Source organism: Amblyraja radiata, chromosome 3, assembly GCF_010909765.2.
Source record: "Amblyraja radiata isolate CabotCenter1 chromosome 3, sAmbRad1.1.pri, whole genome shotgun sequence".
NCBI lineage: Eukaryota > Metazoa > Chordata > Chondrichthyes > Rajiformes > Rajidae > Amblyraja > Amblyraja radiata.
The window spans coordinates 71,140,319-71,152,861 of NC_045958.1; the positions used below are offsets into that span (position 1 = coordinate 71,140,319).

At 46.8% G+C, this 12,543-nt stretch overlaps 1 protein-coding gene across 12 annotated transcripts in view; it reads right to left on the bottom strand.

The window, feature by feature from the left end:
- mpdz (multiple PDZ domain crumbs cell polarity complex component) overlaps positions 1-12,543 on the bottom strand; it is a 171,451-nt gene that overhangs the window by 49,656 nt on the left and 109,252 nt on the right. For all 12 annotated transcript variants that reach the window (XM_033018014.1, XM_033018012.1, XM_033018007.1 and 9 more), the window contains 2 exons: positions 7,569-7,749; positions 944-1,140 (listed from right to left, as the gene is read on the bottom strand). In XM_033018014.1, coding sequence (XP_032873905.1) covers positions 944-1,140; positions 7,569-7,749 — 378 coding nt within the window. The remainder of the gene's footprint in view (positions 1-943; positions 1,141-7,568; positions 7,750-12,543) is intronic.

Consider the following 12,543-nt stretch of genomic DNA (forward strand, 5'->3'; position numbering starts at 1 on the left):
ACACGGCTGTGGCATGCAACAGACACCTGAGCCGGCTCCCAGACTCGCCAGCCGCCCGCCACCTCCGCAGCAAGGAATAGACCGCGCCCTACCTGCACATGCAGTGTGGAGGCCGCAGCCCCTGCTCAACCATCCGAAGGGGTCGCTCCCCAAGCCCCGGCCACATTCCAGCCCCACACTCCCGACACCTGGGCACCCGGTACAGAGGGGGGAGGGATGGGGGGGGTGATCTCTCTGTCCATCTGCTCCCGAGCCCGGCCAAGATGGCCACCCGTGGGTTCAGGCAACGGGCAGCCAAAGCCACATCAGGGTCGACCACCCGCCCCTCCACCGGGCCCACGCCTGCGTGTCCCCGGAGAGGGAACACGCAGTGTTCACGGGGACCCCGGAGGCTCTCCGCGAACACTGGTCGCCGCAGGAGGTCGAGCGCTCCTTTGTTAAAGTTGGCGATACATCAACTCGATGATCGCCTGCCTGCAAACTGTCAACATAGGCAGTCCCTGATTGTGTCAATAGTCGCACTCGCCGGCCGTCCGCAGCGCAGCTCCCCGCACCTCACCCCTCTCCTCTCTCCCCCTTCCCCCCTCTCCCCCTCTGCCATCCTGCCACCTCACCCCTCTCCCCACCACATCCACCTCCCTCCCCCGTCCTTCCCCCACTCTCCGCCTATTCTCCCCCACTCCCCCCCCGTCCACCCTTCCCCCGCTCCAGCCCTCCCACTCCCCCCACCCCTCTCTTCCTCCCCTCCCCCCCTCCCCTCCCCCTTCCACCCCACTCCCCCCCTATCTCTCCCCTCCCTTAGTTTGGTTTCTTTGAAATACCATCAAATAAAAACAAATCACCTAAGAACTATTTGAACATTGATATTTAAATTAATATGAATGGCTGGTCCACCTGTTTGTTACATTAGTGTTATGTGAAATATATGCAAAAAGATACTTACCTCCAGTAATTCATCTGCAATCTGTAACCTGCCATCTTTGCCAGCAGCTCCATTTGCATCAATGCCAACTACAAAAACACTCATTCTGGATCGGTCTTTGTTCCCAGCGAGGCTGAGGCTCAGTCCACTCTTCCCCTTTTCCAGTTCAATCATATGCAGCTCACCCATCAAGCTTCCATAGCGTTGTTTGATCTTCCCTGATTGCGTGGAATAAAATTTAAGAAAGATATTTACCAACATTTACTGCTCTTCGCTTTGTTCTTACACCAATTATATTTCCACACAACCCACTGCATTAAAAATATGAGTTTCAACACCTCACAAATCTACACCATGATAAGTTAACATGCTTTTTAGCTTGAACCATGGTGCCTGTGAAAATCTGAAAGGGCAGGCACATGTGGTTGCTCGTGCAAGCTGGAAGCATATTTCTTTGATCTTCCCAGAATTCTGACGGAATAAACAAAAATCGACACGAGCCATATTAAGGTATATGATCAAACATCGATCAGTGGTAATTTTTGAGTTTCTTTATGGATTTAGTAGCTGAACACATTGCGACTAAGTTTGCAGATAATCAACTGGCTATCGTGAGTAGGGTAGGTGAGAATGTTGTCATTTGGATGGTAATATGTTTTTAATAATAATGTGAAAACCATTCTGCTCATCACCTCCACCTACTGGTGCTTTGCAGAGTGGCCCAATTCTACCCAATGTAAAAATAGGATGCTTCATATTTACAGCAACATCTACTGTTATTAATTCAAAGACCATGGCTCTGAACAACACTTCTGTTCTATTTAGTGATTAGCACAGAGTAGAACCAAATAATGGTAATTCAGAGCAAAGAGACAAATCAAATAATAGTAAAAATATTAGATAGAATGGATGTGGAGAGGATGTTTCCAATAGTGGGAGAGTCTAGGACTAGAGGTAAAAGCCTCAGAATTAAAGGACATTCTTTGAGGAAGAAGATGAGGAGAAATTTATTTAGTCAGAGGGTGGTGAATCTGTGGAATTCTTTGCGACAGATGGCTGTGGAGGCCGTCAGTGGATATTTTTAAGGCAGAGATAGATACAGTGGCTTGCAAAAGTATTCATACCCCTTGAACTTTTCCACATTTTGTCACGTTACAACCACAACCACAAACGTAAATGTATTTTATTGGGATTTTATGTGATAAACCAACACAAAGTGGCGCATAATTGTGAAGTGCAAGGAAAATGATACATGGTTTTCAAATATTTTTACAAATTAAAAAACTGAAAAGTGTGGCATGCAAAAGTATTCAGCCCCCTTTACTCTGATACCCCTAAATAAAATCCAGTGCAACCAATTGCCTTCAGAAGTCACCTAATTTGTAAAAAGAGTCCACTTGTGTGTAATCTAATCTCAGTATAAATACAGCTGTTCTGTGAAGGCCTCAGAGGTTTGTTAGAGAACATTACTGAACAAACAGCATCATGAAGCCCAAGGAACACACCAGACAGGTCAGGAATAAAGTTGTGGAGAAGTTTAAAGCAGGGTTAGGTTATAAAAAAATATCCCAAGCTTTGAACATCTCACGGAGCACTGTTCAATCCATCATCCGAAAATGGAAAGAGTATGGCACAACTGCAAACCTACCAAGACATGGCCTTCCACCTAAACTGACAGGCCGGGCAAGGAGAGCATTGATCAGAGAAGCAGCCAAGGTAACTTTGGAGGAGCTGCAGAGATCCACAGCTCAGGTGGGAGAATCTGTCCACAGGACAACTATTAGTCGTGCACTCCACAAATCGGGCCTTTATGGAAGAGTGGCAAGAAGAAAGCCATTGTTGAAAAAAAGCCATAAGAAGTCCCGTTTGCAGTTTGCCCCAAGCCATGTGGGGGACACAGCAAACATGTGGAGGAAGGTGCTCTGGTCAGATGAGACAAAAATTGAAGTTTTTGGCCTAAATGCAGAACGCTATGTGTGGCGGGAAACTAACACTGCACATCACCCTGAACACACCATCCCCACTGTGAAACCTGGTGGTGGCAGCATCATGCTGTGGGGATGCTTTTCTTCAGCAGGGACAGGGAAGCTGGTCAGAGTTGATGGGAAGATGGATGGAGCCAAATACCAGGCAATCTTGGAAGAAAACCTGTTAGAGTCTGCAAGATGGCGCCTGCCTGCGGCGACTTTTGCGGAGCTACGGAAAAGAAAAGGCTCAACTACAACTTCCAACAACTTACCTGGATCAGAAAAACGGCAGAAATCGGTGCCGTTTCGGACAAGCTGCTGGAGCACCTCAAGGCTCTCGCAAATTTTCCCACGTTGGCTGTGGAACTCCCGACCCGACTGTGGATCCCAGGTACTGTACCTTGAAACCCCGGGATGACCCCCAGAGCCGACGGGCTGGATCTTCCAGGAACGACGGAGCTGGAGCTGCCGACTTTGAGGGAACCCCTGTTCGTTACGGAACTGGAGCTGCCGCCTGTGAGGGAATCCCCGTTCCAGCGCAGGTCCGCAGAAACAGCAGGTAGAGTAAACACAGTACCTGGGAACAAAGGGGAAGCCTCCATTGTGTCCGGAAACGTGGCCGTCGGGCAGGACTTCAGGTCAGAATGAAGCGCAGGGGACTTCGGCCCCCTCTCCCAACTATCCTACTGGCTAATGTACAGTCCCTTGAAAACAAAGTGGAGGACTTAAGGGCAAGACTGCTTTATCAAAGGGAGCTGAGGAAATGCTCTGTGTTCTGTCTCACAGAGACATGGCTCACCCCCAGCTCCCCAGACTCAGCGGTCCAGCCTGAAGGGTTCTCCATCCACCGCATGGACCCTGGCATCTGGGAAAGGGAGAGGAGGGGGCGTCTGCCTCATGGTCAACTCTGCGTGGTGTTCAGACGTGACAGTCCTGTCCAACTCCTGCTCTCCACACCTCGAACATCTGGCGGTGAAGTGCCATCCCTTCTACCTCCCAAGAGAATTCACCTCCGTTATCCTGACCGCGGTCTACATCCCACCCCAGGCAGACGTCCGTCTGGCACTGGAGGAGCTGCAGGCCGTGGTCAACAAACACCAGACGTCTTACCCCGAGGCATTTACCATCATTGCTGGGGACTTCAATAAGGCGAACCTCAAGAAATCACTCCCCAACTTCCACCAACATGTCTCCTGCTGCACCAGAGGACCTAACACCCTCGACCACTGCTACACCACCATCAAGAATGCCTATCGTTCTATCCCTCGCCCTCACTTCGGTAAGTCCGACCATACCGCGGTGCTGCTTCTTCCTGCCTACAGGCAGCAATTAAAGAGCGCACCCCCAGAAGTGAGGACAGCACAAAGCTGGTCGGGGGGGGGGGGGGCAGAAGAACAACTCCAAGACTCTTTGGAGTCTGTAGACTGGGCAATGTTCAAGGACTCGGCAACGGACTTGAACGAATATGCCACAGTCGCTACAGACTTCATAAAGAAATGTGTGGAGGACTGCATCCCTACAAAAACCTTCCCAATCAGAAACCTTGGATGAACTTTGAGATCCGCACTCTCCTGAAGTCGACACAGGGCATTCACCTCCAATGATACAGTGGCCTACATGAAGACCAGATACGACCTTGGTAAGGCCATCAAAAAGGCCAAAAGGGACTTCTGCTCCAAACTGGAGGACGAGACAGATGTTCGGCAGCTGTGGCAGGGTCTGAATGCAATCACCTCCTACAAGGCAAAACCAGGAGGCAGCTCGAATGCCGGTGTAACATCACTCCCTGACGAGCTCAATGCGTTTTACGCACGCTTTGACAGGGAGAATACTGATGTGCCTTCCCGATCCCCCATTCGCTGTGATGGTATTTCAGTCTCAGTCACAGAGGCCGATGTCAGGAAATCCTTCAGAGGGGTGAACCCCCGAAAAGCACCTGGACCTGATGGTATACCCGGTCATGTTCTAAAAACCTGTGCGGACCAACTGGCGGGAGTTTTTACGGACATTTTCAATCTCTCACTTCTGAGGTCTGAGGTCCCCACCTGCTTTAAAAGGGCATAAATTATACCGGTGCCCAAGAAGAGTAAGGTGACGTGCCTCAATGACTATCGACCAGTGGCACTAACGCCGGTGGTGATGAAGTGCTTTGAGAGGTTGATCATGGAGCAAATCAACTCCTACCTCAACAAAAACCTGGACCCACTGCAGTTCGCGTACCGCCACAACAGATCAACGGTGGATGCGATCTCGCTGGCCCTCCACTCCGCACTGGACCACTTGGACAACAACAACTCATATGTCAGGCTGTTATTCATTGATTACAGCTCGGCATTTAACACAATCATCCCCTCCAAACTGGTTACCAAACTCGCAGAACTGGGTCTCTGCGCATCCCTCTGCAACTGGATCCTCGACTTCCTCGTCCACAGACCACAGTCTGTTCGTATTGGTGGAAATGTGTCAGCCTCGATAACAATCAGCACGGGAGCACCTCAAGGCTGCGTGCTCAGCCCCCTGCTGTACTCACTCTATACCCATGACTGCGTAGCGAACCACAGTGCGAACTCCATCATCAAGTTCGCTGACGACACCACTATTGTGGGGCGTATCACTGATGGGGATGAGTCAGAGTACAGAAGAGAGATCGAGCAACTGTCCATATGGTGCCAGCGCAATAACCTGGCCCTCAACACCAGCAAAACCAAGGAACTGATTGTGGACTTTGGAAGGAGTAGGAGGGGGACCCACAGCCCCATTTATATCAACGGGTCGATGGTTGAAAGGGTCAAGAACTTCAAATTCCTGGGCGTGCACATCTCTGAAGATCTTTCCTGGTCCTGAGAACACTAACGCAATTATCAAAAAAGCTCATCAGCGCCTCTACTTCCTGAGAAGATTACGGAGAGTCGGATTGTCAAGGAAGACTCTCTCTAACTTCTACAGGTGCACAGTCGAGAGCATGCTGACCGGTTGCATCGTGGCTTGGTTCGGCAATTTGAGCGCCCTGGAGAGGAAAAGACTACAAAAAGTAGTAAACACTGCCCAGTCCATCATCGGCTCTGACCTTCCTTCCATCGAGGGGATTTATCGCAGTCGCTGCCTCAAAAAGGCTGGCAGTATCATCAAAGACCCACACCATCCTGGCCACACACTCATCTCCCTGCTACCTTCAGGTAGAAGGTACAGGAGCCTGAAGACTGCAACAACCAGGTTCAGGAATAGCTACTTCCGCTCAGCCATCAGGCTATTAAACCTGGCTCGGACAAAACTCTGATTATTAAGAACCACTCTCTGTTATTTGCACTCTACCAGTTTATTTATTCATGTGTGTATATATTTATATCATGGTATATGGACACATTTATCTGTTTTGTAGTAAATGCCTACTATTTTCTGTGTGCTTAAGCAAAGCAAGAATTTCATTGTCCTATACAGGGACACATGACAATAAACTCACTTGAACTTGGACTTGACTTGAGACTGGGGCGGAGGTTCACCTTCCAGCAGGACAACGACCCTAAACATACAGCCAGAGCTACAATGGAATGGTTTAGATCAAAGCATATTCATGTGTTAGAATGGCCCAGTCAAAGTCCAGACCTAAATCCAATTGAGTATCTCTGACAAGACTTGAGAATTGCTGTTCACAGACGCTCTCCATCCAATCTGACTGAGCTTGAGCAATTTTGCAAAGAAGAATGGGCAAAAATTTAAGTCTCTAGATGTACAAAGCTGGTAGAGACATACCCCAAAAGACTTGCAGCTGTAATTGCAGCGAAAGGTGGTTCTACAAAGTATTGACTCAGGGGGGCTGAATCCTTTTGCACGCCACACTTTTCAGTTTTATATTTGTAAAAAAATTTGAAAACCATGTATCATTTTCCTACCACTTCACAATTATGCACCACTTTGTGTTGGTCTATCACATAAAATCCCAATAAAATACATTTACGTTTGTGGTTGTAACGTGACAAAATGTGGAAAAGTTCAAGGGGTATGAAAACTTTTGCAAGCCACTGTAGATTCTTGATTTGTATGTGTCAAAGGTTATGGGGTGAAGGCAGGAGAATGAGGTTAGAAGGGAGAGATAGATCAGCCATGATTGAATGGCGGAGTGCACTTGATGAGCCGTATGGCCTAATTCTACTCCTATTCCTTATGACATAGCAAATTTTAAGTTACAATATTTCCAATCGTAGCCAGATAAAACATTTGCAATGCAAAGTACTCCCTCAACACTATTTAACAGATTTAACAAATTTGAAGATTTACATTTTTGCATTCTCAGCTAGAATGAAAATAAGATGTTACCAAGGAGCCATGTTGAATTAGGGAGAAAACTCTTCCTCTGAGGAGATTGGGTGATTAATGCATCGGCTGCCTGCATAGTGGCATCCAGAAACATGCTGCAGTTTCCATTCTCATCCTCAGAATGATGACTGATCCTTACTAATTCACTGAAGTTTCTGATTGACAGTCCATGACTGATATCAAAAGTTTGTTTATTTTCAGAATCTGCCCTCCCATGATATTGAGTGAAAGGAATAATTGCCCTGCAAGGACCTGCATTAAGGACACCACCCTCTATTTTTAAATTAGTATTGATATGGTGTATAAAGATCAACATAATGGATATATTTTAATTGATAAGCAATGTTTTATCAGATGTTACATACTCCAGCTGTATCCAAATTCATCATCTTCCTCTAATTCATCTTCTGACTTTACGCCATTATTCCCTGGTAATGGCACAATACTGCTGGTCTCCTCCTCGTTTTCAACTAATACAGGCGGTGACCAATGTGAACCAGTGAGTGCTGATGTTATTTCAGTCTCTATATCTGATTGATTGGATACCTGCATGTTAAACATACACAACACAATGAAGCACAAAGCAAACATCTAATAATATCAAGCTTTTTTCATCTTAGGTCTACTTTCAGATAAGTACATTTATATCTTGCGGCATTGTAGCTTTTAGTTTCTAATCATAACCAACTGATTATTCAATATCTACATTACGTTATAACAAACAATGTAAAACTATTTAAAAAAACACAACAGAGACATGGACTATGAATATTTTCACTAATGGATTGGAGATGATGGGAGTACAATATATATGTTACTTCAAATTTGTTTATACCTGAAATGCACTTCTGGAAAAAATGACTGTCATCACAACTGTATCATCCAGACTCTGTTGTATGACGTTCCATATAGGAACATAACGAAACAAGAGCTACAGTAAACCACGTGACCCGCTAAACCTGCTTCGCCCATGACTTCCACAGCTTCTGCCTGACCCAATGAGTTACTCCAACGCGTGTTTTCCTTAAGATTCCAGTATCTGCAGGTCCCTGTGTCTCCTATATCCATTTATTTTCCCAGATTGTAAAAATGAATTGATCTTAGCCTTGGAAATACGCAGTGACAAAATAGCCACAGCCCCTTGGTGTACAGAATTTTAAAGATTCACAAGCCAGAGTGATTTTCCACAGAAGCATTTAAAGCATGCATTAATGAATCAGTAAGAAGGCCCAGCTGTCAATATCACCATGAGGTGTCAGGCTCCTGGTTCAGGAATGCAGTGTTGCATGGTATTCAGTGACTCCCTGTTTAAAATCACAGCTGATTTTCATATTCCATCAACCTCATATTCTACTCTGTGCAACATTGTAGCTTTGACCAATCGCGATCACCAGGACTTAATATTCATCTGCCTTACCACATCCTCAAATGCTTTTCTGTATTTCAATCATATATCCACTTCCCATAGTGCGCATGCATTGCTGATTATTCACCCAAGAAAAGCACAGGATCAAAACAAGATCCCTTGAAAGTGACAACATTGGTACGTAAGAAGGTGAAAGGGCAGATGACACGTTTGCCTTTACTCATGTTGGGGCATAGAATATCAGAGTTGGGACATTATTTTGCAACATTACAAATACTGGTTAGGCCACACTTGGATGTTGTGTACAGCTCTGGTCACCACACTAAAGGAAGGTAGACAAAAAAACTGGAGAAACTCAGCGGGTGAGGCAGTATCTATGGAGCGAAGGAATAGGTGACGTTTTGGGTTATTTCGAGACCCTTCTTCAGACTGATGTCGGGGGGACTGGAAAAAGAAGGAAGAGGCGGAGACAGTCGGCTGTGGGAGAGCTGGGAAGGGGAGGGGAAGGAAGGAGAGAGCAAGGACTACCTGAAATTGGAGGTCAATGTTCATAACGCTGGGGTGTAAACTACCCAAGCGATATACGAGGTGCTGTTCCTCCAATTTGCGGCAGGACTCACTGTGGGCATGGAGGAGGCCCAGGACAGAAAGGTCGGATTCGGAATTGGAGGGGGAGTTGGTGCTGAGTCACCGGGAGACCAGGTTGGTTATTGAGAACTGAGCGGAGGGGTTGGGTGAAGCGATCGCCAAGCCTGCGCTTGGTCTCACCAATGTAGAGCAGGTGACACCTGGAACAACGTATGCAATAGATGAGGTTGGAGGAGGTGCAGGTGAACGTCTGCCTCACCTGGAAAGATTGTTTGGGTCCTTGGATGGAGTAGAGGGGGGAGGTAAAGCGACAAGTGTAGCATTTCCTGCGGTTGCAAGGGAAAGTACCAGGGGAGGGGTGGTTTGTGTGGGAAGGGACACATTGACCAGGGAGTTATGGAGGGAACGGTCTCTGTTGAAAGCACAAAGGGGAGGAAATGGGAAGATGTGGCCAGGTGGAATCCTGTTGGAGATGGCGAAAATGCCAGAGGATTAAATGTTGTATGCGACGGCTGGTAGGGTGGAAGGTGAGGACAAGGGGGACTCTGTCCTTGTTACGAGTAGGGGGATGGGGAGTGAGAGCCGAATTACGGGATATTGAGGAGACCCTGGTGAGAGCCTCATCTATAGTAGAAGAGGGAAACCCCCGTTCCCTAAAGAATGAGGACATCTCTGATGCCCTGGTTTGGAACACCTCATCCTGGGTGCAGATGCAGCGTAGACGGATGAATTGGGAGTAGGGGATAGAGTCCTTACAGGAAGCAGGGTGGCAAGATGTGTTGTCCAGATAGCCATGGTAGTCAGTGGGTTTGTAGTAGATGGAAATGGTCCAGGTGAATTTGAGTGCCGGATGGAAGTTAGTGGTGAAATGGATGAAGTCAGTGAGTTCTGCATGGGTGCAGGAGGTAGCATCAATGCAGTCGTCAATGTAGCGGAGGTAGAGTTCGGGGATAGGACCACGGTACGCCTTGAACAAGGATTGTTCGACGTACCCTACAAAGAGGATGAGATTGTGATGGAGAGTTAGTTTAGGATATCCATCAGGAGGGTGCCTGGATTGGAGGCTTTAGTAATGGGCAGGAATGAATGAGCTTGTTTTCCTTGCAAAAGAAAAGTTGAAGGGGGACCTGATTAAAGTATATTAAATTATAAGAGGCGTAGACGGGAGGGATAGTCAAAATATTTTTCTTTGGTCAAGGGGGCTAGAGGAAGGAGTTTCGAAGTGGATCTGCAGGGTGGCTCGCAGAGGGCATGGTGGAATCAGATACAATTTCTACACTTTAGGGCAGTTAGATATTCACTTAAATCGGCAAGTTATAGAAGGATACAGTCCTGATGCAGACAAATAAGATTAGTGTAGATGTGCAAAAAAACTCGGTATGAACATACCAGGCCAAAAAGTCCTTTCTGGTGCTATTCCTCTTTAGGAGTCTAACTTTAAAACCAATTCTGGCAGGAATCTCATGCCTGGCTGCCAGTAATCAAATTGTTCTCTAGGTGGCCAAATTGAAATCTTTGTGGCAATGAAACTATGTACAATTAAATTTGAATGTTTTTTTTACAACATGAGTTACACATTTCTCTTTCTTATTTAAACATATTAGAAGATGATTATAAATTATCTTGGGTAGGGAGCAGTAAACATTGGATGGGTGGGGTTGTTAAAAGATTTTTACTTGGTATCAGGGACATTTCCACAAAATTTGCAATAACGTACCTGGAGAAAGTAATTATTGCGAAAAGGAAAGAAAACTATTTTTAACTATGCCTCCTTAATGTCATTTCTGTAATTCTTTCTCAGTGTGACATATCATAGATGAATGATTGCAGCTTGATTTGAAATTCACTCAGGCACAGTCATCTGATAATTCTTATTGGAAAATCCAACAATTTTTTTCTTACTGTAATCATCTAATAGTTGGACCAAAACTACTGGTGGTTTGTTTTAAGGAGAACAAGATCCAAAATTGAGATTAGATATTTAAAAACTCATGTGGTACACGTACCATATACTTAAGAATTTTTTTTAAACGGACTATCAGGAGAAAGCCTTAAAGATATTTATCAGCATGCTCCTCCAATTTCCTCTCTTCAGTGTTAACACTTATTGGGACATGACGTCAGTGGTTATTATTTTTGGTGCCAAAACAGTGAATGTTCATAGGTCATTGGCCTGTGGGAGACACCACTGCTAAGCTGAATCCAATCACTAACTAATAAGTATGGTGATTGCTTTTCACACACGTCTACTGAATCTCAGAGTAGTAAATGAAGAAGAGTGATCTACTCAATGTTTTCATTCTTAAAGATTTATAAAATTGCAACTTGCTTGCTTTCCAGCAAAGATCAGAACTAGCCAGGTGGCAAATACATGACACTTCTTGCAAGGTGTGGCTCAGCTAGCCACTCTACTATATTGTCAACCCAGTGGGTGAGACACTAGCTACAGGTGCACAACCTTTTATCCGAAAGCCTTGGGACCAGACACTTCTCGGATTTCGGAATTTTTCGGATTTCGGAATGGAAGATTTTTAGCGTAGATTAGGTAGGTAGCGCGGGCGGCTTGAAAAGTCTGGAGCGGCTGCCTCCTCCCCGGAGACCGGGGAATCATTGTAAACCATTGCTTAAATGTTAGTCAGTTAGTTTGGAGGGATTTTATGTGGTGGGGGTGGGGTGAAGGGGGAAACTTTAATTCTTAGTCCCCTACCTGGTCGGAGAGGCGGGGAGCGGGCAATGCCTTACCGGGTCGCCGGGCAGTAAGCTCCGGAGCGCTGTGGCCGCCGACTCCCAACATCGCGGAGCTGGGGCTGCGGGCGTCCGGAAGCGGGCGGCGCTGGATTTGGAGCGCCGCGCAGCCAGGGGTAGAGTTGCTGGGGTCGGAGCTACAACCGGCGCCGCCCGTGGCCTGACGCCCGCAGCCCCAGCTCCGCGATGTTGGGAGTCGGCAGCCACAGCGCTCCGGAGCTTACTGCACGGCGACCCGGTAAGCCATTGCCCGCTCCCCGCCTCACCGACCAGGTAGGGGACTAAGAATTAAAGTTTCCCCCTTCACCCCCCCCTTCACATAAAAGCCCTCCAAATTAACTGACTAACATTTAAGCAATGATTTACAGATGTTTAAGTGTCTCCCCGGTCTCCGGGGAGGAGGCAGCCGCTACAGTAGTACAGACCTGGGTTGACCGTGGGTCGTTTCGGGTCAAGTTTGGCGCCAAACGCGAGCTTTGGTGTGCAGACGACATCCTGGAAACAATGTCCGGTTTTCGGAGCTTTTCGGTTTCCGGAACTCCGGATAAAAGGTTGTGCACCTGTATAATGTTTCACTCATTGCTATCATAATACAACAGAAAATAATTCTTGGGTCATTGAGTCATACAGCATGGAAACAA